This window comes from Anopheles stephensi, chromosome 2 (assembly GCF_013141755.1).
Source record: "Anopheles stephensi strain Indian chromosome 2, UCI_ANSTEP_V1.0, whole genome shotgun sequence".
In the NCBI taxonomy this organism is placed as follows: domain Eukaryota; kingdom Metazoa; phylum Arthropoda; class Insecta; order Diptera; family Culicidae; genus Anopheles; species Anopheles stephensi.
In genome coordinates this window covers 41066284-41090345 of record NC_050202.1, presented here as the reverse complement: position 1 = coordinate 41090345, position 24062 = coordinate 41066284, and the positions used below count along the sequence as shown (strand labels likewise).

The following is a 24062-nucleotide window of genomic DNA, read 5'->3' as shown; positions in this document are numbered from 1 at the left end:
TTAAAAACGACTTTTGCAACAACCATTTGTACAGTGCTGTTAATGTAAAATAACACACATAACCATTCATGTGTATTACAAAATAGTGCAAACCCGCATTTTAAAAGATAGCTTTTAAACAAATACATATCATTATGCAAAACGGTGCCGAGTAGTAACGATACATTATTAATAATTCATAGCGTTTACTTCTCTGCTTCGAAATTACATAATTTTATTCACTCTCCTGTTCAGGCTGTGTAAAAATAGGCCGCTAGGCAATGCAAAGAATGTTGATCCGATTATTATCTCGCACTGTACCCATCCTGCATGTGTGCAGCGAATACCAAATATTACGCTCAAGAGTGTTCTAGTCCAATAACAAAACTATCCAGCACACCCATACGAAGGTGACACTTTTATCAATACCCACTAAAATCATTCAATAATGCTCAAGGTCGTTCTGTTAAAACACGTACAACCTCCACTATATGGGGAGTCTCCTAATATGCTCATCGATACGTGCGATACTTGCGCTGATGGCGCATGGCGGATATGGCCCTCCGCCATCGCGACTTCGCAAGTTCACACCGACCCGCTGAATCGTCCACAAACTGTGCAAAGATTCGACAGGACTGTATTCTGTTCTACGTTATGCAACCGGTGCTTTGTATTGAGTGGAGTTTTTAGGTTTAACAAAAGTGAAACCTCCAGGCCATTATGCATTAGCGTTCGTGTGTCCCATATGCTGGACATTGCACGCGCATGGGGACACGATTCCCCTGTCCTCGAGAGCTTGAATCACGATTCAGCCGTGTTACCAAAAATTTGATACAGCTTGTCCGCTGGACGTATCGCCCAAACCCTGCTGGACCTCTCCGTTAGGAACCGATGGGGGACATTTTATTCGATCGGCTCACTACTGCATCGGCCCCACTGACGGGAGTGACATCGATGATCATATTGCGCTAAAGTTTACGTACCCCAGCGAGACGTGACGGGAATGCGAAATTCAAGCGTCGTCAGGCGGCATCCGAATCGAATAGAACAGGGATAGTAAACGATCGCCGTATAAAAGATCTATGAACTACCGAATTCCACATCATTACGCTCCGGAACGTGCAAAGAGGCTGATTGCAGTGACTGTTGGTGCATTGCGTGACAAACAAATAGTGAGAAAAACAACATCATGGCACTTAAGTTTGTGGTGAGTGTTGTGTCCGTGCTCGCGTCGTTGCTCTCGAGTTCTGATCTGTCCTCTTGCAGATTGCTCTTATCTTGGCCGTCGTAGCCTGTACCTTGGCAGCACCGGCTCCGGAACCAAAGCCAGACCCAAAGGCTCAGCTTCTGGCAGCCGCTCCGTTGGGCTATCCAGCTTATCCGTACGCATACGCCAGCTATGTTTCGCCGTACAGCAGTGTGCTTGCTCCCTACACTACTTACGCATATCCTAGTCTAGGTGAGTTCTGGCAGTGCAGTGCGTCGCGTGGACGCGTCACATAGCATTCATTTTTAATGTTCCTTCTTACCAACAGCTTACAGCTACAACTACCCTTATGCGATCGTGTAAAACTCGACTAGAGACCCACCTCCAACGTGCTACCTGCAAACAATCACTACATCCACACATTAAACAGTACACACGAATAAAACTTCGGGATGACGACATCAATTTTGTCTCTGTCGCTTGCCTTGAATGCCTACCGAAAGAAATGCCATTCAAATGTTTCACACTTTTGCTAATGCATCAGTTGCAGTATTGTAGGTGCAAGTCGGCGCCGTCTTAAAAATCATGTTTTACTTGATCGTGAAGCCTGTCTTGCATATTTTTGACAAGTATAGGGCTCATGCGGACCGATGCGGACCAAGAAACTGGCAGGGTCACCCTACCCTTCTCATTACCATGTCTTTGAACGAGAAGAATGGTCGAGATGGATAGAAAATGTACACTCAAACCAATCGGTTTCAGCTCGAAATCTTAGGAGCCCAACGTAATTCAAATGGGAAGTTCAGAAGTATGGTACCGAGAATGAAGTTATCAATTAATCTCACAATAAAAGCGTGTAATGCTCCATAGTACACAAGCTGAGTCCTCGGAAGATAAAAGTGATTTTCTGGCATTTTGGAAGGGAGTGTGAAAAACAATGCGATACAGTGAGACCTGGCCTTGACATATAAGTTTAATTCGTTCCATAACCTTCCTGTCCCACATATAAATCAATTAGAATGCCATTAATGAACTACCGCTCCCATAACCGTCTGTTTACGTCAATATAAGTAAAAACAGTCATAAAGTATTCTTAACTAATCTAGAACTAGATTAGTAGTACTTGTAACTACTTGGTTGACAGCTCGCAATAGTGTTCCTCATCGGGTTTTCTCACAATTTTCGTCACATGATTTGCCCCAAACAAAAACAATCTACCAGGTTCCAATCCTTTGAGGGTTCTCCTAGCAACAAAAACCTCAAGAAACCGTTTTTTTTCATGCAAAGGTCCCCGAAGTAACACTCGTGCCAAGAACGATCTTATGCATAGCACGATGTTAAAGTGGTCCTTCCAAAACCCCACAGGACAGAAATCGATGGTGTTGTTTGAAACATAAAAAAATTGCCAGAATGAGCTGATGCATCACATGAAGAACAAGCAAGGGGCTTCCAGGGGAATGTTCTGAAGACATTGTTTTTAAATGAGGTAAAAACGACAGTTATTATGCACTATGTAAGGATTTTTGCTCTGTTAATGGGGTAGGAACCGAAGCTCCTCTCGGGGTTACATAGACTCTCCTACCCAACTCCTATTCCGTCACGTCCTCGTCGTACAGAGTGGTAACTTTCCCCACCACATATCCAAGTTTGGGTACACGGGGCTGTCCCAACCCCTTGGGCGGATGGTGGAGAAAGGCTAAACAGGAGGGGGGTGGGCAGACCAGGCAACTGGTCTGTCTGTACGTCGGGGGGTTTAACCAGACGTTAAACCGAACTGCCACGAGGCCCTCCAGAGGTACCAGGGGGCTTGAGCGCAGGGCCAGTCACCCTGCCTCAAGTAACATAACGACTACGGAAAGCTTAAACAATTATGCGATACCCGAATTCCACGATAACAGACCCCCGCACCGTCCAAAAAATAACATTCTTATGGGCTCATGGAACGTACGCACTCTCTACAGAGCCGGAGCCTTGATGCAACATGATGACGCCCTAGCCATACTGAACATGGACCTCGTAGCTCTACAAGAGATCCGTTGGTTAGGGAATGGTGTGTATAACAGGCGTGGCAGTAGCCGCTACGATATATACTTCAGCTGCCACGATCGCCACCATATGCTCGGAACGGGTTTCGCCGTCGGTCCGCGGCTGAAATCCGAAATCATCGGCTTCAAGGCTATCAATGATAGGCTATGCACCCTGCGCATGCGAGGCAGATTCTTCAACATCAGCCTCATCAACGTTCACGCCCCTGCCGAAGACAAGGATGAAGAGGAGAAGGACCTGTTCTATGGCCGCCTCACAAAAATCATTGACCAGTGTCCCAGGCACGATGTTAAAATCATCCTGGGGGACTTCAATGTAAAAGTCGGTAGGGAGCCAATGTACCGCCAATACATTGGAAGTCACAGTCTACATGAGCACAGTAACGACAATGGTAGTAGATTGGTCCAGTTTGCAGCTGCAAACAATCTGGTTGTGGGAAGTACCACGTTTGCGCGCCGAGACATTCACAAAGCTACGTGGGTGTCTCCGGATGGAGCCACTTCCAAACAGATAGACCACGTGTTGATTAGCCGCCGAAGACAGTCGAGCTTGTTGAACGTCAGAACGTATCGAGGGGCCAACATCGATTCCGATCACTATTTGATTGGCTTAGTGATTCGTTGCAGAATCGCCCGTCCCCGCGTCAATGGGGGCGAAGCTAACACGCAGGCTCGGCTCAACACGGACTCCCTTAAGGACAGTTACGTCCAACAGGCATTCAAATCCGCTTTAGGTGAGGCTCTACTACCAGAAAACGAATATGAAACTACGAGCGAACGGTGGAAAGCTCTAAAAACAAAAAATAATAAGCTGTGCCAATTCCACACTCCCACCACGTTGGGGCAACACCAGATCTCGCTGGTTCGACGAAGAATGTAGACATGTGACAGAACGTAAAAACTGCGCATACCGAGTAATGCAGCAGCGGCATAGAACGCGGGCATGCGCAGAGGAATACTCACGGCTCAGGAGAGAAGAGAAAAGAGTTCACCGCACCAAAAAACAACTTTGGGAAGAGCAGCGGGTGCGGGAACTTCAAGAAATCAGAGTGCGTTACGGACCAGGAAGAAAGTTTTACCAGGAGATAGCAGCTCGCCGAAATAACTTTAAACCTAAGGTGACCTGCTGTCGGAATAAGGATGGGGATCTGGTCAGTTACCAGCCAGGGGTCCTTCTCTCGATGGGCTCAGTACTTTGATGAATTGCTAAATGATCAGTTCAACGAACAGCTAGAGGCTCCACTAGCAGATGATATCATGCTGCTGCCACCTAGCATAGATGAAACACGAATGGCCATCCGTCGGCTCAAGAACAACAAGGCACCAGGCACAGACGGAATAGTAGCCGAACTGATCAAAAACGGTGGTGCAGCACTCGAACAGGAAATTCACCAAATTATTACTGAGGTATGGGATAGCGAATCGATGCCTTGTGATTGGAATCTTGGCATCATCTATCCCATGTACAAGAAGGGAGATAGGCTAGAGTGCAGCAACTACAGGGGTATTACGGTGTTGAATACCGCCTACAAGATTTTCTCCCTTATCTTACAAGATCGACTTGTCCCATTCGTTGAAGAGATAGTCGGAAACTATCAGAGAGGATTCCGAAACGGAAAATCAACCACTGACCAGATCTTCACGATGCGGCAAATCTTGGAGAAGATGGCGGAGCAACAGCTCCACTCCTACCATCTCTTCATTGATTTCAAAGCCGCCTATGACAGCATAGCCAGGGTAAAACTGTACGACGCAATGAGCTCTTTTGGAATCCCGGCCAAGCTTACCAGGCTTGTACGAATGACAATGGCCAACATCACATGCCAGGAGAAGGTGGATGGAAAACTCTCAGGGCCCTTTGCTACCACCAAGGGCCTGCGCCAGGGAGATGGGCTTGCCTGTCTCCTCTTCAATCTGGCGCTAGAGAGAGTCATCCGCTACTCGGAGGTGGAAACTTCGGGGACCGTCTTCTATAAGTCAATCCAGATCCTGGCATACGCTGATGACATAGACATCATTGGTTTGAGGCTCTCCTATGTAGCAGAAGCTTATCAAAGGATCGAGCGTGCGGTACAGAACCTCGGGTTGGACATTAACGAGGCGAAAACCAAAATGATGGTGGCACCATCAGCGGCCCTGCTAACAAACACTGATTTACGCAGGGGTGATGTACAGATAGGTGACCGCACCTTCGAAGTTGTCCAAAACTTCACCTATCTGGGGTCAAAAGTCAGCACCGACAACAACATTGATGTTGAGTTACGCATAAGGGTGCTGGCTGTCAACCGGTCATACTGCAGCCTGAGGAAACTTCTCCACTCTAAATACCTGTCGCGACGGACGAAGCTGGGACTGTACAGAACTTTTATAGTCCCAGTACTCACATACGCCTCTAAGACATGGACTCTGTCCAAGACTGACAAAGCCCTCTTAGCCACGTTCGAGAGGAAGATGCTCAGAAGGATTTTTGGCCCCGTATGTGTGGAAGGACAATGGAGGAGCCGCTACAATGACGAGCTCTACGAGCTGTACGATGATCTCACCATCGTGCAGCGAATTAGACTCGCCAGGCTCCGGTGGGCTGGTCACGTCATGAGAATGACACCGGGCGACCCAGCCCGTAAAGACTCAAAATGAGATGGAGTGCTGGCGTTGATGCGTCCGCCAGAACGGCCGGGATAACGGATCGGCAGACGACGGCGCTAAACCGTGAGCAGTATCGAGGATTGTTGCGGCAGGCCAAGACCGCAAAGCGGTTGTAGCGCCTGATAAGTAAGTAAGTAAGGAATTTTCTAATAACCTTCTAGCGGCCCAGGACCCAAGGCTGAAGCAGCGCCCGTCTTCACACGGCAGCACCGTCCTCCCGTACGCAGGACTAGCTGTCCGGCTATGTGCTATCAACAAGTCATTCTATGGCCTGAAGTTACTTCGCAGGTCGTTAAGCCAAGAAGCAAAAGACTCAAATGTTTGGGTCGCATGTGACGATATAATATGCCGTAGTATATTTATTTATTTATATATTTATTTATTTATTTATTTATTTACATTATTTGTCTGCCGCAAGAGTTACACAAATTTACTTAATATTAATATATTCCTTAGAACTTAGATTAGGAAAGAAACAGTAGGAAGTCAACAAAGACACGAAACACTAAGGTAGACGCAAGGACGAGGACTCACGTAGACGAGAACGAAAGCGAGACACAGAGACATTGTAGTCGAACAGATGATACGAATTGTTGAAGTCCGAGAGCGCTCTAAGAAGAGGTTCATTTGAACCGTGATGCGTATGGCGGAATGGGATGTATAATGGAGGTCTGTTACGTAGATAGCGGGATGGGGCGTAGGGTATGATGGGAGAGCCATTTGAAACCCAGTAAGGAAGCGACGAATAGCTGCGCGGGTGAATCTTCGCTGTACAGTCTCCAGTCTGGCCATTGCGGTCGAGCCTGGGGGAGACCAAACAATGGCGGCATAGTCTAGAGTGGATCGAACCCAGCAACAATACAAGGCCCTTAGGCAGAGGGGGTCTCAGAGTTCGGAGGAAAGTCTGACAATCAGACCCAAGGATTTGTTGGACTTGGCAATAACATGGTCAACATGAACACTAAAAGAGAGAGAGTCTCATCCAACCACAAGTCTTTTACGGAGGCTACTCGACTTATGACAGTATCATGAAGGGTGTAGCTGAAGTGGAACTTAAGGGATCTCCCGAACGAAATGACACTACATCTGTCGAGACATAACACCAGACCGTTATTACAACACCAAACGGAAAAACTGTTAAGGAAAACTAACAGATGACCGTTGGGAGGGAGGGAGTACACACAGTCATTGACAAACAACAAAAACAGGAGTGGGCTGAGGACACTCCCTTGTGGAGCACCGGAGGAACCTACAAAGGAGTCGGAAAACCAGGACGACATTTTCACTCTGTAAGATCTGCCAATAAGATACGATTCGAACCAAAACAGTAGCTGATCCCCTATACCAAGCTTATTAAGCTTGGCCATCAGTAGGTCCAGCGGGAGACTGTCGAAAGCCGCCTTGAAATAACATCGGTTTGGCAAGCAGATGATACGAGAAACATAAGGTTCGAGGACGTAGCGCGTTTCGGGATGAAGCCATGTTGATGAGGGGAAAGGTGGGAGACTATTTCCGGAAGAATGGAGGAGTGCACTAAGGTTTCTAGGACCTTGGAAAGGGAGCAAAGCAATGAGATTCCACGGTAGTTGGAACGTACTGAGCGGTCAACCTTTTTGTGTATGGGGATCAGCCAGGCGCATTTCCAGATAGACGGGAAGGAACCTTTAGCAATGGAGCTGGTAAAGATGTGGGACAATATGGGGGCAAGCAAGGGAGCGCACTTTTTAAGGATGAACGATGGGATACCGTCAGGGCCAGGAGAGTAGGACATTTTGAGTTTAGAAAGAGAGGATAACACAAATGAGGGGTTAGTGGACACATGATTAAGGGAAAAGACGCCACGAGGAGTGTCAGAGAGACCATCAACCAGAGGCAATGTACGACTACTGGGATCAACAAAGACACTGGAGAAGTGTTTAGCGAAAAGACAACTTTGTTCGGAGGGAGAGGAGGCAGTTTCGTCATTGAAGGATATGGTAGAAGGGATACCATTAAGATTGTGACGCGAGTTCATAAATCGCCAGAAGGACCTGGGATCAGTGGAAAAACGGTCTTGCAATCTTACATTTTCCACACATCGTTATTCTACTTCAATTTGCGAGTTGAATCATCGCTTTTTTATCGGCATCGCCTATACTATTGAACAAAATGTATCCAACCTCTTCCGCACCCTTAAAAAAATACTTTCATTAGCTTTTGTACCTGTAAACCAGATGTACAATTCTTACTCTCGCTAAAAAAAGAGTAATCCATCTTCCCAACAGCGCTCAATGTGCTCAATCTTTGCTCGATCTAAACTGAAGTACTGAACTCAGTGCTCTGTACACGTACCCATCGATTGTGCGTATGCGTGAGAGCGACCGTCACGTTTTCCACGTATACGCCCGTACGTGCATATTTGTTTTGATTCGTTCTGTTTTGCAACGATGCGCGGTTGTGCACAAAAATTAAAGTAAAAAAGTAGTCCCAGCTGCACTCTACACTAATTAGTCACAAAAGTGGAGGGGAAACGTTGTTAAAAAAATAGCAAAACACATAAAATGGTAAGTGATTCTAACACTGGTGACAAGCAAAGGAAAGGTGTCCTCCTGCTAATTCCCAACCTCAACTTACCGGACAGGATATAAGTGCATTTTCCGGCGATGATTTCGATGTCAGCAGTTGGATCAACGCATCGTACGATCGATCGCAACGGACGGCCAAGGGATCCGCCGGCAAGGAAGCGTTCGTATCGTCGCTCGTCTCTAAGATGCAGCTGTACGTGCAGCAGATCAACGTCGCCCTCGAACAAACGGGCGGCCAAGTGTTGAAAAACATCCCGAAGGTGATTAGCGACACAAGCATGCTGCAGATCGAGTCGAGCCTGCTGAAGCAGCGCATGAATCAGGTGCAGCGTGAAATAGCCCATCTCCAGACGGAAACCGGTGACTGTATGGTGAGCCTCGAGCGGTTGGACAGCATCAAGCAGCGGCTGCAAAGCTCCAAGCAGTGCCTGCAAGAGGCGGACGGATGGGGCAAGTTGGCCGGTGAGCTGGAGGACTTGCTGGAAAAGTCCGACGTCGAGGCGTCCAGTGGAAAGCTGCTGTCGTTGCAGAAATCGCTCGCAGCGCAGGTTGCGTTGCATGGGCACGCGGAACGGGAGAACCAGGTGGAATATTTCAAAAACCGGCTCGAAGCGCTCGTTAGCCCTGCGGTTGTGGTAGCGCTGCGCTCGATGGACACGGAGGCCTGTCGGCGTTATGTGCGCATTTTCGAAGGTATCGATCGGCTGGCACAGCTGAAGCAGTACTATCGCACCGTGCTGAAAGCCTTCGTGCAGGATCAGTGGGCCGGTGCGATCGAGGCCAGCGAAAGCGGTGGGTCGGACGTGTTGAAGGAATTTTACGACAATTTGCTAGAGCTGCTCAAGAACCATCTACGCTGGAACTGCCAGTGCTTCGGCGAAGCTACGGACTGTGTTTTGGCTGTAGCGGAAGCGCTGGAAAATCTCGATCCAACGCGCGAGAGTATCGTGCGCAGTGCGCTCAAACGAGCCACGGACAAGTTCTGGACGTTGACTCAATTTTCCAAGGTGAACGTTTCGATGGGATCGCTGATCGAGGGATGGGTACGGGGCGGGCCACAGCAAGACATTCGGTGCGAGGACGAGAGCGTCATCGAGCGCCTAGCAAGCTCGCTGTTCGCGTTCTTTGGCATTTTCCTGAAGGAGTATCCGACGCTGGAAAACACCCATCTGGAGACGGCTTTGCAAAGTTTAACGATCGTCGGTACCGCGCCAGCCGACAGTGTGCACAACCTGGAAAGTGCCAATGCTAAAATCATCCGCTGGGCTACGGAAGCAATGACACGCTGCCAGGACATCACGCAAAACTGTGCCCTGCTGTCTGTGGGAAGCGTGCTGCAGAACTATCTGCTCTCCTACCTGGATCAGTACAACAAGGTGCAGAAGCAGCTGGCGGCCAGTCAGCCCAATCAAACCGACTGGAATCTGCTGCAGCTGAGCGTAGTTCTGCTACAGTACCTCGGAACATTCCGCCAGGCGGTACACGACCTCGAGCAAACGTTCATCGAGCACGTGCAAGTGAAGCACGCTCAGCTAGTGGCGAATCAGTCTCGAGCACGGTTCGAATATCGTCTGCACACAAAGGGCGAGGTTAACGAGCTGCGCAAGCTGGTCACCGCATTCCAGGCATCGTCCGAACCGACTCGGGAGTTTTTCACCGAGTTTCATTCGCGCATGAAGCGTACCTGCGAGGACATTCACGACACGATGCTGCAGATTGCGTTCTCGCCCATCACCAAACACTTCAAGCAGATTGAACCCATGTCCAGCAGCAGCCCGGCAGGCGCAACGGCTGGGTCGGCCGCGATGGACGCACTGCCCGATTACAGCTATGCGCCACAGGAGTACATCACGCTGATCAGTCAGTATTTGCTAACGCTTCCGCAGCACCTCGAACCGCTGCTCCTCTCACCGGCCGGCGTACTGAAAGCGGTGCTGGAAGTGGCCGATCACCGGTACGCCTCCAGCCGGCCCTGTGCCGACGTTTTTCTTGCGCTCGTCGTGGAAGAATCGGAAGCACTGTACGTGGAACAGATCGAAAACATTTGCTCGCTGAATGCGTCCGGTGCGAAACAGTTGGCAACGGATATTGGTAAGTTGGGGTTCGTTGTTTGGGGTAACTTGGGGGGCGTGGTTAGCTGATTCGGTTCTAACGCGTCCATTTTTTCTTTTCTTCCTACCAGAGTACTTCGGCAGCGTCCTGGAAGAGATGGGCCAATCGCTGGGAGCGAATCTGCAACAGACGGTAAAGCTTCTGAGAGCGCCATTAGATTCCTACGCTTCGACAGCGACGGGATGCGATCCGGAGCTGGTGGCTGCGATACGCCAAAAGCGCAATCTGATGTCCTGTTGAGGGAGTAAATGTGGGAGTGTTAAATAAAGCATAAACGCATACATAAATACGACGCTTACGGTTGTGTACAATCAATCGAAACAGCCGTCGAATACACGCAATGAAATTACGGTGAGTTTTATTAGTTTTTCCACATTGTGCGCGGCGACTCACTCATCATACTCATTCTCATTCGCGCTACAATGTTGGCCGCCGTGGTTTAGTTGTAGTGGTATTTACATTTACATTTAATCTTCATCCATTACATCTCGACATTAAAATTCGACGACGATCATATAAAATAGTCTACGCGCGCGTTCGTGTGACACATGTACAGTGAATTATTGTTCATGCAAACTTAGTTAAAGCAACTGAACTGTGACTTGCGTTGAAATGTGGGAGCTCTAGCGTTGTCGCGCCGGACGTGCCCTCATTTAATTCGTTACAACAATAAATTACTAAAAAGTAACATAATTCTACCGAAAAAAGGTATGACAACGGAAGCACTCGTTCGTCCCTACTTCCATCTGCTCGCGGCGGAACCACCCGGTGAAATTCACGCTTCACCCACTGCTACTAATGCTCCTACCATTGGCTACAAATTTAATATTGTAAACTCAAGCTTATCGATGCCAAAGTAAGTTGATGCGTGAAAAGCTAACAAACCGTACGCCGACACAACAACAAATGGCTTCAAATAAAGCGAAACGATGGTAGATTTTCGGTGGTTCGCGTCGTCTCATGCTGTCTGCACTAATGCCACTAGAAAACAATTAACCTATCCCGCAGGCACAATACACAAATATTTGTTTGGCAAAACAGAAGAAAATCGTACGTATTTGAGAAACGTTGCGCTTTTGCTAATTTTCTGTGCCTACGTAAAACGTCTTTTCCTTGTTCTAGTTACTTTACACAACGAGCTTTACTGTAATGCAGTTCACCCGTCACATGTTCGCTGCAGTTCCGTTTGCTTAATTAACGACGACACGTAGCGTTTAGCAGCACAGAATGATTTCGTTGTACATCCAGAGTAAAACGTTTAGAATTGCGCCTCGATTCGTTGCAAGCATCGGACGACGATCACTGTCCTGGGGCGTTTTGTGGCAATGATGTACACAATGACATTCACCTTTGAAAGCGTGCAGTGGTGCGGTTTGTGACTATCCAGCTACGGGTAAAATCAAGTCAAGAAAAGCCAGAACTGGAAAGCCTCCCGCCATTATAGAGCCAAACAAGAAGAGAAGAAGTTCGGAAACAAGTGATGATCTGTGGCGCTTTTTAAATGCGGCAAACAACTTTTTAAACACCAACGCTGGTAGGGCTCACACACCGGCACCAAAGTCCACCAGGCATGCAACGGAATCGTGCGCAATCCTTTCTCGATCGTAAAAACTCCTACCTTGTTTTCCTCTGTCTAGCTCTTTACTTTTACATTATAAAACCATTGGCGCGGATCGTTTCATGATGCATGTTGATGTCATGGGAGCTCAATTAGAATCGTACGCTTGTTCTGCCTCCTCGGTAGCAATGGTAATCATCATTTTCTGATCCGAACTGTCGTTACTATCAGACGATCCCGAGTGGTTCGATCCCATGTCGTCCTGCAAAAGAAAACCAAACATTATAATAAAATTAAGCATTGTTCAGCCGTAAGCGTACTCCAACTGATGTTCCTTTGCCTTCCCCAATCAACTAACAGCTCTGGCTCAAAACAATAATACCGTTCAAACACTTTGCGTGTGACTACAACGCTACAGTTTTTCAAACGAAGCTAACTAATGGGGGGGAATAAAACAACAAAATGACAACAAAAGTTGATGGTTTCGATTGCCCTGCCTTTGATTTGAGATCTGCGGTGTTACCATTATCATCATACTGAAGCTTCAGCAGCTCGCTCGTGAATCCTTTACCTTGTGGTCAGCGTCATAGGCAGCGGCCGAGGAGGAGTTAAGTGAGTGTCTTTCCTGGTCCAGATCGTCCTCATCATCCATTTTGTAGTCAGTGTCGTCAATTTCGTAAATTTCTTCCTCCTCGTAGTCCAGCTCATCGCCAGATTTATCGAAACCATCCGAACCCTAATGTATAGTGTATATAGTATATACCCAACGTTGAAATAAAATAAAAGGCATCGTGCAGAAAACATAAGCAACACAACGTAAATATAAGCGCGTCGAAAATAGCGGAAGAAAACACACACACAAACACACACAAAGAGAGCAATCAATACACTACGCACACTACCAGTTTATATAGTTCATATAGTACATGCATGCGCTACATAATGACCGAGTTCTTGCTGCTGCTGGTTCGAACGTTTAGTCCTACAGGGATTAAGGGCGATAAAGGCGCCGCGGTCCCACACGGCAGTACCGGGGTTCAAATCCCATCTGGGTAATTCCCCCCATAGTGAAGGAAGGTCTATCCAACTATGCAGTGTCAATGAGTGTAGTAGGCCAGAAATGAGGTCGTTTGGCCAAGAAAGAAGAAGAAGAAGAAGACACTCTGCCAACGCTTTGAACTTAACATAAAGTTCACGATACACACTCCGTTCAATGTCTCGCATGTCGAAGCGAGAAAGCAGTGCCAGTGAGTCCCGAAGCCTAACAGAACTCTCAAAGTCATGAGAATCGATCACCACACTGAAGTGTGGTGGACTGAAGTAGGGGAAGAGAGAGGTCAGGACGGAGCAACTCGTTTTGGCGATGCTTGTAAGAAGCGTTTTATGGTCCCTGCATCGAAGACCGGTTCCCGAGTTTTTATGGCCCTGCCGTTCCGCCGGTTGGATCTCGCTTTCCAACCAAGCCTAAAGCTTTTGCTAAATGTTTTAATGCTTCGTTAGTTAACATAATCAATAAAAATCTGACGACAGGAGTAAGTGTTTGGAACCATGGGAATGGAGTATCGTTCGAGGTATCTTTAACAGACTTAGTGTGCCATCGTTAAACGGCGGGACTTTTATGCGTATCTACAGCAATGTGGACAACATTTCAGTACAGCGCAATCAGCTTCACAAATCTTCTTTACAATAGTTAACAAACACCATACTCTACCACAAGAGAAAGCGGTTTAAATGGTTCCCAAACATCCAACACCAAACCCTTTACGAATACACGAACGCAAGATAAAAAGAGAACGCTTTCCTATCTTAAAATACAACGAAAAAAACGCTAAGAATCAAGCATGATCACAGAAATGCTTCTTTTGCTGCTCTTAATGGAAAACCGGGCAACATTCTGCAATGATAACTTACCGGATCGCGCCTTAGCTTGCTGTGCGTTCGTATGTGCTTCGAGAGGTGATCGCTTCGCATGAACTTTTTATTACACTCGCTGCATTCAAACCGCTTCTCACCCGTATGCGTTCGCCGATGGCGCTGCAGCTCATCCGACCGCGTAAACCGTTTCCCGCACGTGCCCCAGCTGCAGATGAACGGTCGTTCGCCTGCGAAAAGCAAACGCGCATGAACGTGTTAGGACGCTGGCAGTCCACTGCACTACGCGCAACTGCTTACCTGTATGCCACCGTAGATGTGCTCGTAGGTGGGACGTTTTGCCGTACACCTTGTTGCAGCCGCTCACGTGACAGATGTGTTGCTTCTTCCGGTCCGGTGGACCACTCGTTTTCACCTCACAGTTCGGGCACGTGCAGGCAACGCGACGCACCCGTTGCCGCAGCGTTCCGTTCATGGTGTGCGTGGCTGAGATTACCTTCGGTAACGTGTGTCGGCGGCGCTTTTCCGACGAAATCGTGGTTGGCGCAATCGGTGCTTCCAGTCCTTCCGAATCTTCCGCGACTGCCCCCGTCACTGCTTCCCCTCCTGCAGCTCGTGCTGCTTTAACTCCCGCTTCTGGCACTACATTGGCACCGATGCTGCTGTTAACGTTGCCGGCAGCTTGAACGGGAGACCCGAGGCCCGATTCTCGCTTCACGCTGTTCGGCTGGGCAGAGGGTGTAGTTGTCGTGGTCGTCGTTCCGGCCGCTGGAGAGTTCGATACGCCCAACGTGCTCAAGTTTACGCCACTGTGGACCTCCACTATCTGGGCAGGAGCGCCGGCGGCCGACGTGAAGAGCGCACCGGCACCGACAACGGTTGCCGCCGGTTGCGTGGCCATGGGTTCCTGCTTGACAAAGCTCTTAGCGGGTTCGTTTGCTTCCTGCTTTGTACTTGATGGTGGTGGACGCGCCGTTGCCTGCTGAAGGGCTGCGACTATAGCTCGCTGCTGCTGCTGATGCTGCTGGTGCAGACTTTGCTGCTGCTGCTGCTGCTGATGCTGCCCTGCTTGACTGACCGGGTTCAACTGAGGCTGCGACGCTGCTGTTTGCGGTTGAACCGGTTGCATGAAATTTGTCGGTATTACTTGAACGTTACCGATGCCGGGGATGTTTTGCACGGGAATCGCCTGCAATCCTGCCAGCCCCGGCATGTGCTGACGCAGCTGCTGCAGCGTAATCGGCTGACCGATCTGCGGACCGCCGCCCGTTGCGGCGGTGATCGTTATCGGCTGCGATAAGCCTCCGATTATCTGCTGATGCTGCTGTTGCGTTGGCTGTTGTCCGGCCACTGCATGGTGCGAGTTACCGGACGCGGCAGCTGCTGCGGCCGCTGCCACCATCTGCTGTGCGGCAACCACTTGCTGTTGCTGAGCCTGCTGTTGTTGTTGCTGCTGCTGCTGCTGCTGTTGCTGTTGTACTTGTTGCTGCTGCTGCTGCTGCTGCTGTTGCGAATGGGTACCAGCATTGGGATCCTGTCCCGCTGCAGCGGCCTGCTGAGCGGTGCTAACAACCATCGGACCGTTTGGACCGTTCTGGATTTGCTGCGCCGCCGCCGCCTGTGGTTGCTGCTGTAGGATGATGTTGGGATGCATAGCAGCTGTCTGCAGTCCAGCCAGCGGATTCAGTGAGGTTAGCTGTATCTGCTGAATCTGCCCGCTCGGTGTAATAATGTTCGCCATTTGCGGGATCTGCGGTATCACCTGCATCTGGGGCTGTACCAGCGAGCCGAACGTTTGCACCGGCACGTGCACAGTCTGATACACGGTCTGCCCGTTAGCCGTCGATATTGGCATCTGTACTGGGATGGTTTGCTGCATCGGGAATTGCACTACCTGCGGAAGTGTTGCACCTGCCGGGCGCACCTGTACGTTTTGACCTAAAAGACAAAGAAACGGTGTAAAGTAAGCTGACCTGTCGCACCACATTCGTAGCATAAACCATGAATGTATCTTATAGCTAAGCAAAACACAATTAGTACCATTCCAACACCAAACCCGAACGAATAATGATAATGAACACACTCGCAACTACTACAAACTAACTACTTTGCCGCATGACTCGATAGATACAACAGCAACCGGACAATTTACCTCCTTCTAGCTTAATCGTCGTTATATTCCCCGGAAGCTGATTCAGTGCAGTCATTGTGGATGCTGGCACTTGAATGTTTGTGCCCGGAATCGTGTACGTGGCTTGCTGAAGCTGTTGCAGTTGCTGGTTTGTAGCGGCGCCTGCATGCTGTGAAGCAACTATTTGTTGTTGCTGCTGTTGCTGTTGCTGCTGGGATTGTTGCTGTTGTTGGGCTGTTTGGTGTTGCTGTTGTTGTGTCTGTTGCTGAGTTTGCTGTTGTTGTTGTATTTGCTGCTGCTGTTGTTGTTGTTGCTGCTGCTGCTGCTGCTGCTGTTGCTGCTGTTGTTGGACCTGTTGTTGAACCTGTTGCTGCTGCTGCTGCTGCTGTTGTTGTTGTTGTTGTGGGACTTGATGTAGTATGTTAGGGGCATTGGACATTCCCAGGGGTATGGTAATATTAGTTCCCGGAATAGTTAGCGTAGCCTGCCCAGCTGGATGAAAGTAAAGCAAAGTGGAAGCCAAAGGTGTTTGATACCGTATGTGTATGAGTTGCTTGGTATGCTTAGATGAACGTCAATGGAATTGGTATATACAGCGATTGTATTTTAAAACAAACAGAAACGTTCCATACATTGCACTCCTTGGCCTAGTGTAAGACATGCCGCGGACAAACAATTTAATCTTCCTGGGGATTTTGGATGTATGCGTCATGTCGGATTCATGACTTCAAGACAGATTCAAGACACATTCCATATTAACGTATGACATATCATGAGGGTGTCATGAGTAGGTGATTTTAACTTTTAGCCAAGAAAAGTTGCCAACGACAATGCTTTGCATATAAGTATAGTCCGTGCCAAGAGTGGAAGTGAAAATGTGTAGAACATTTTGTTATTTAAATAACACATCTCCTGTCGTAGCTAAGGTGCTTTTACGTGAGGTGAATCAAGAATCAGAAGCCGATGTGAACACGCATTTACACTCCCCACGCGTTAACCAATCTAACCACACCGCCTAAGAGCAACTTCCTTTCGGTCTTTTGTTGAGTATTTAAACAAAAAGTACCTACCGGTCGGTAATTGTACTGCCTGGGGCATGCTCTGCAGAAAGTTTCCTGGCAGCACACCGTTCGGTGCCCGAATAATCTGACCGGACGGGGTAATGTAGGCCGGCTGTCCGTTAATCTGCACAGCCTGAGCGCCAGCCAACATTTGCTGCTGCTGCTGCTGTTGCTGTTGCTGCTGTTGTTGCTGCTGTTGCTGTTGCTGTTGTTGCTGCTGCTGCTGTTGCTGCTGCTGTTGCTGCTGTTGAGCGTGGAACCCTGCCGGCACGTACAGCGCTTCCTGGCCATCGAGACTAATTGTCTGCACGGGTTGAATCATTTGAAAAAGACCATTCTGGTTCTGAATAAGTTGTCCACCGCCTTGCAAGAACTGTTGCGGTATGCTTTGTAAGCTGACAATCTGTGGGTGGCCTGCCATCTGGGGTGATGAGGTAACGAACGTTTTCACCGGCGTACCGACTGGTGTCGCTCCGGCCGGACCGGCCGCAGCCGTCGCTGCCATCTGCACCGGTGTGCCATCGGCTGTTGTGAGAGAATTCAGCTGATGTTGGGGAAGAAAGTTCTGTAGCTGTTGCAGTGTGATAACCTAGCGATGGGTAGACAAAAAAAAAGTGTTAAAAATACATTTTACTGTCACTGATTGAGCTTAAAATGACGATTCGAACCTGAGGTTGGGACTGTGCAGAAACTTGTTGTATTTGTGCTTGCAACTGTGCAGCGGCATGCACCTGTTGGTGCTGTTGCGCGACAGCTGCTGCCTGTTGCTGAGCTTGCTGCTGTGCTACGGCCTGCTGCTGTGCTGCTACTTGCTGCTGTGCTGCAGTCTGTTGATGTTGCTGCTGCTGTTGTTGCTGTTGTTGTTGTTGTTGCTGCTGCTGCTGCTGTTGTTGTATCTGTTGCTGCTGCTGCTGTTGCTGCTGTTGTTGTTGTTGCTGCTGCTGTTGCTGCTGCTGTTGCTGCTGCTGCTGCTGCTGTTGCTGTTGTTGTTGCTGCTGCTGCTGCTGTTGCTGCTGTTGCTGATGTTGCACTTGAAGCTGTTGTTGAACTTGATGCTGCGCAGCGCTTTGTGGCTGCGATGCAGCCATAATAGCAGCATTGAGTTCATTGCCCTTTGATGCCAAGCAAAGATTAGTTAGAATAGGTACATATTTTGTTAGTTTAAGTGCTATTTTATACAAAAAATGCAATTAATAAATACATCTATTGAACCACTACAAACGAAACAAAACATAAAATTTAAAACCATAAACGGTACCATATGAATCCACACATCCAAATAAATGTTTCTTATGCATGGTTAGCAGATGAGTAAATGTGCAGTGGAAACCAAAACAGAAATGTTGCAGGTGAATTAAATTTCGCCCAATAAATAATAAAATGTCAACGAGCAATAATCATGTGTTAGCAAAAAAGAAAACAAAAAAAGACGAATATAATGCCGCAGAGAGGAAAAACGATAAACAATCCTCGCCCTAATTAGTTTGGTACGTTTCGAGGAGATTAAGTAGAGGATACATTAAAGATTGGTTATGGATAAAGAAAGTTCAACTCAAAATAGAGCCCGAATAGAGCCAAAGAATTAAACCAAATGAAGCCAACTGAAGATGGTTGAGAAGTGATGAATGAATTAATTGAAGCAAGGAACACCTTGAATGAGTTAAGCAATTAACGGACCTGTAATCCTTGGGCTTGTAAATGTGCCACCACGGACGCACTGACGATTCGTATTTCCTGCCCAGGTGCTAATGCACCCTGGCCTGTATCCATTTCGCTCTCCTCTACGCTTTCCGGCGTTGTCGTGAATCGGAAACGTTCATCGTATTCATAAGTATTTGAGCTTGCGGCAAGCTCGAGCTTGATTAATTTTTTAATACTTTACAATAAGCTTACTAATCTTCGCCTGTGTCCAGCGTAAATCACTGCAAAGGATAACAAGTTGGTAATGTATACTGGGTGCATTATGGTTATAGCATTAAGTTGGCACTTCAGGATTTTTTTTTGTAAAACTGTCCTCAGTAAGAATAATGGGATGTCATAACATTTTAATTCACACGCACCGGAAAATGATACAAAAAACAAACAAACATAAACAAATCCTACCACGCCGACAAGAATAGAAGAATAGAAGAGGGAAACGTTTGTTTTCATCGTAAGGATCGTAGTATTGATGTGTGTTGTGCAACAGTGTGCGTGGCATCTGGGGCGCACATGTACCGAACAAAGCCTCAGGCTACTGTGGATTGCAGAAAAGAGAGATCGTGGAGAACTGCGTGCCGACTTTTCATTCCATGCGATGCTTTCCCGTGTAATGTTTGCGAAAGGGGGAGGAAAAACAGCGGAAATTTGTATTGCCGTGTTCGATGCGTACACAAATTTCCTTGTATGCGTGTTGGCAAACGTCAACGGTTCGCTGGAATGCAATTTTGCCAATGTTCTATGAAAAGTTAGGTGTAGCAATCCAAACCATGCTAAAAAGAAAGATTCTGGCCAAGTTGTCGCATAAACTCATTTTGTGATTGAGCTCTAAACAACCAAATACAGGTCCGTTTGTAATAGATGAAATGCTTGCACAGCTAGAAGAACTCTCCCACTTGCAACCTTTATTCTGCATCAAATAAATGGCCTTTGGCGCAATCCTAATGGAAATTCAAGCACTAGACAGAAACAATAGTTGTTTTCCTTTTCAAGATCCGAATATTATTGACGTTGACACCGTGTTGTGACTGCACACACTGAAGCTATGAGATGACTCTTCTCCACTGTTTGCGTCAGTTTGACCCAACGCAGTGTGAGGCGGCTAGTGGAGAGGCTAGAGAGGGCTGGAGATGCTACAATACAACACTACCGAACTCTACAATGAGCACAATGGCGCGTACCTTTGCTGCTGTATCACTTTCGGTCTTACAATCCGTTTCCAGCGTATCTGGCTCACTTGATTCTCGCTTGATCTTAGCTTTTTTCGTCATCTTGTGCAGTAAACCTCGTTAAACCTTCGCAAACATTCAGTTTCTCCTCCGCGGGCTTTGCTAACCAATCGGAAACAAATGCCTTCCCCACAATGCCTTCCTGTGCTCTCACTCACCACACATCATGTAAATCGCACCTCTAGCACTGCACATCAGGTGTTGTTTGCTGTTTTGTTACTGATCCAGCGCTATTTCACTGCTGAAATTGTTTTCAATCTTCTCTGTTTTACGTGGGCACCACGGCAGTACCCATTTTTCTTCTTCCAGTGACAGTTCTCTACATAAAACACCCCACTCTGTCACACTGGCTTCACGCACACTATCACCCCAAACGTTTACACGCGTCACTTCAATGCTTCAGCGAATGCATCTCTCAACCTCTTCGACAGCACTGCTCGCGGCTGCCGGACTTGAAATGCACGTAGCGATTTAATCAAACCGTGAAACGCATTTTGTACGCACTAAACACAACACCGATATCATTCCTCTTTCCAACACACTCAACTACATCGCTTTTCTTTGTTTTTCATGTGTTATTTAGCAAAAATGAAGCCGTTCACAGCGAAACACACACGCCTCCCGAGAATGCTAGGTACCGAATAAACTCCACACTTGCATACAACCCCTACCGAAAACGCACGTTCGTACACACACACACACACACACACGTTTACGCGAACCATAGCTCATCTTTCTTCTTCACTAGCTACATCCCGTACGTGACAGAAAGCAATGGGACATATCTGTTTTTCCCTTTCTTTCGCATGCATATACGAGGAATAACACGCAACGCACTGTACTGACGCGGGATGCACCCTATTTATGCTTATGCTAAGAGGCTATGCTACTCTTTGCTACAATTGAACCAGCGTATTGAGGGAGCACACCCTCTTTTCCGAATCAACATCATCACACTTCCAGTCCAAACTTTACACGCTGGGGCCCACGACGCTTCCCTTCGGGTGTAGGAGAAGGATAGATGACTCGGAAAATTATCAGCGGTCCCTCCTAATCGTACCCCTGGCTAGCAGCATTTTAGGGCCGTGGTCAAATTTGTTCATCATGCCCTGCGGGACTGGCTGCTCACGGGAGTGAAAGAGAGGCTGAAATGCTTTGAAAAATGAGAGGCAAGAGCATGTGCGTACTGTATCGTCCCAGAGTCCCAGCGTCCCCTGAGCATAAGCGAATGTATGCTGAAAATATGTTTTCATGTTCATCTTCATGTGAAAATATGTCCAAAACATGGTTTTGAACATTTTTTATTCCATCCGATTAAACCTGTCTTCATATTCCTATTTTCTGACTCGATCGCAATACTTTTTCCACTATTGCTATGCTCATCCCTCCATCGAAGGGTACAATTTTGAGGTGGTCCTCGGCAATAAACGCACAGCGGCCGTCTCTCTGCTACGCACACAAGCGCACCATCGAATCGCGAGCATATCCGCAAGGCCTCCTAGTTTTCGATTCAAACGCTCTGCTTCTTACGGAGGGTTTTTCATGATTTTAGCCTGCCCTAAAAAATAGGTCCCGGTCCAGGCATTCAAGCCAATTCAAAGCCAAAATGCATAAAGAGGGGCAGATGCTGCAACCCGTCCAACGTATTACAACGTTGCCGCTATTCACGAATTTATGTTAGGCCGTAAAACCGTACATCTTTCTTCCTTCTCTCACTCGTGTGACGCATAGCGCAAGGAAAGAAATGCGACATGCGCTCCGTTTCATGTGCTGGAACATCCTTTCGCTCGGACCCTCCTGTAACTCGCTGCTGGTGGCGATGGAAGCGAGCCAATTTGGTGATAATCGGTTGGATCGCCATTCGAAACGCCCGCTCGAGAGCACGTGGTCGTCGGAGGACGATCAAGGGACGTTCTTGGTCCACTCTGTGTGTCTTGGGCAGGATCTTGCAACCAATGATAATTGTTTTAAGCGGCTCCCTATGATTAGTTGTCCTGTTCTTTTGTTTTTTGGGGGAGTCTTGGTCACGGCGTAAAAACCCGCATGATAGTATTTCATTCGTTCATTCCGGCAACTGTGAATCACATTGGGCTTAAAGTTTAATCGAGAATATTTTCGATTCTTAAGATTGGTGGAGACTGGCCAACTGGTTACGATTTGGCGAATGGAAGAATGATAAAATGATCGTCAACCAATGCTCAAATGAAAACAAGTGCTGTGATGCTAGAAAAGGGATGGAAATGCGTTAGAAAGCGAACCTCCAGCGATCTTTACAAGGAACGAGGTAGTAACGTTTGCACCATGTTTTGTTAGAATAAATAAATGTGAATCTGACCGTTACTGTAAGAATCGTGTTTGAATTACAGTATACATTATTCGATAAAAATTGTCACAACTTAATGTGTATGCATACTTACAATAAACTGGATGGTTCTTCTTTGAAATTCCATACTGTGTCGAGTACAAGAAAACACTTATTATTAAAACCTGGAATCTTAAGTAATTTTTTCAACTTTTATGTATGATTGCCTGGGGTGGCCCGGTGGCAGAGGCTGATCTTCACGTGGCAGGACTGGAGATCAAATCCCATCCAAACCGCCTTCCCGTACGTAGGACAGGCTATTCCGCTACGGGTAAAATCAAGTCATAGAAAGCAAGAGATGATAGAGGGAGACCTTTTGTAGTGCCGAGAAAGAAGAAGATAATGAAATTTCTAGATCATTTCCAGAGTTGGATCAGCAAACACAAGTTCAGCACATATCAGCAAAATTTGTGAAACTCCTCATCTATGTTTATAGCATGTGAATAAATTAACCAGTAATTATGAAGACTGGAAAAAACTACCGGAATCGAACTTTACAAGTATTTGGGGGTCAAATAAAAGGTCATATTTGAGGTCTATACTTATATATATCAGGTAGCCATATAGCCAATCCATCCTATATGGCTACCTGAGCAGTCCGGGATGGTGTCTGATACGCGGTTCTCAAATACGAAAAACCAATCCCGTATTACTAGTCCACAGAACTGCTACTCCACGAACAACACTTACTGGGTTGGATCAATTCAAACCCAAACATGGTGCAAACGTTGCTACCACGCCCCTTGAACTGACCCCTTCCGGCTACATTTCCGTCCCTTTTCTAGCATCACAGCACTTGTTTACATTTGAGCATTGGTTGACGATCATTTTATCATTCTTCCATTCGCCAAATCGTAACCAGTTGGCCAGTCTCCACCAATCTTAAGAATCGAAAATATTCTCGATTAAACTTTAAGCCCAATGTGATTCACAGTTGCCGGAATGAACGAATGAAATACTATCATGCGGGTTTTTACGCCGTGACCAAGACTCCCCCAAAAAACAAAAGAACAGGACAACTAATCATAGGGAGCCGCTTAAAACAATTATCATTGGTTGCAAGATCCTGCCCAAGACACACAGAGTGGACCAAGAACGTCCCTTGATCGTCCTCCGACGACCACGTGCTCTCGAGCGGGCGTTTCGAATGGCGATCCAACCGATTATCACCAAATTGGCTCGCTTCCATCGCCACCAGCAGCGAGTTACAGGAGGGTCCGAGCGAAAGGATGTTCCAGCACATGAAACGGAGCGCATGTCGCATTTCTTTCCTTGCGCTATGCGTCACACGAGTGAGAGAAGGAAGAAAGATGTACGGTTTTACGGCCTAACATAAATTCGTGAATAGCGGCAACGTTGTAATACGTTGGACGGGTTGCAGCATCTGCCCCTCTTTATGCATTTTGGCTTTGAATTGGCTTGAATGCCTGGACCGGGACCTATTTTTTAGGGCAGGCTAAAATCATGAAAACCCTCCGTAAGAAGCAGAGCGTTTGAATCGAAAACTAGGAGGCCTTGCGGATATGCTCGCGATTCGATGGTGCGCTTGTGTGCGTAGCAGAGAGACGGCCGCTGTGCGTTTATTGCCGAGGACCACC

The 24062-nt window shown here is 47.5% G+C and overlaps 2 protein-coding genes across 8 annotated transcripts; one reads left to right on the top strand and one right to left on the bottom strand.

Moving 5' to 3' along the window:
- Positions 1-8242: 8242 nt before the first annotated feature.
- Positions 8243-11496, top strand: LOC118506328 (conserved oligomeric Golgi complex subunit 7). The gene is made up of 3 exons (XM_036043290.1): positions 8243-8420; positions 8498-10532; positions 10624-11496. Exons 1-3 carry the CDS (start codon positions 8418-8420, stop codon positions 10791-10793), a joined length of 2208 nt encoding a protein of 735 aa, XP_035899183.1. The 5' UTR covers positions 8243-8417; the 3' UTR covers positions 10794-11496.
- LOC118506326 (transcription factor Sp4-like) lies at positions 10886-20965 on the bottom strand. 7 transcript variants are annotated; one of them, XM_036043283.1, is made up of 9 exons: positions 20055-20964; positions 18853-19097; positions 17844-18287; positions 17185-17764; positions 16136-16606; positions 14284-15921; positions 14023-14213; positions 12683-12847; positions 10886-12373 (listed from the first exon to the last, which is right to left on the bottom strand). In XM_036043283.1, the coding sequence occupies exons 2-9, from the start codon at positions 18943-18945 to the stop codon at positions 12260-12262; spliced, it is 3696 nt and encodes a 1231-aa protein (XP_035899176.1). In that variant the 5' UTR covers positions 18946-19097; positions 20055-20964; the 3' UTR covers positions 10886-12259. The 7 variants fall into 7 exon arrangements, with proteins under 7 accessions (XP_035899176.1, XP_035899177.1, XP_035899178.1 ...); XM_036043284.1 differs by having other exon boundaries at positions 20261-20964; XM_036043285.1 differs by having other exon boundaries at positions 20282-20964.
- Positions 20966-24062: the final 3097 nt, after the last annotated feature.

Coding starts and splice junctions, on each gene's coding strand:
- LOC118506328 (XM_036043290.1), top strand. Junction 10,533..10,623: donor ACAGTTGGCAACGGATATTG/GTAAGTTGGGGT, acceptor TCTTCCTACCAG/AGTACTTCGGCAGCGTCCTG.
- LOC118506326 (XM_036043283.1), bottom strand. CDS start 18,945: ATGGATACAGGCCAGGGTGCATTAGCACCTGGGCAGGAAATACGAATC. Junction 15,922..16,135: donor GACGATTAAGCTAGAAGGAG/GTAAATTGTCCG, acceptor TTTGTCTTTTAG/GTCAAAACGTACAGGTGCGC. Junction 12,848..14,022: donor GCAAGCTAAGGCGCGATCCG/GTAAGTTATCAT, acceptor ACTATACATTAG/GGTTCGGATGGTTTCGATAA.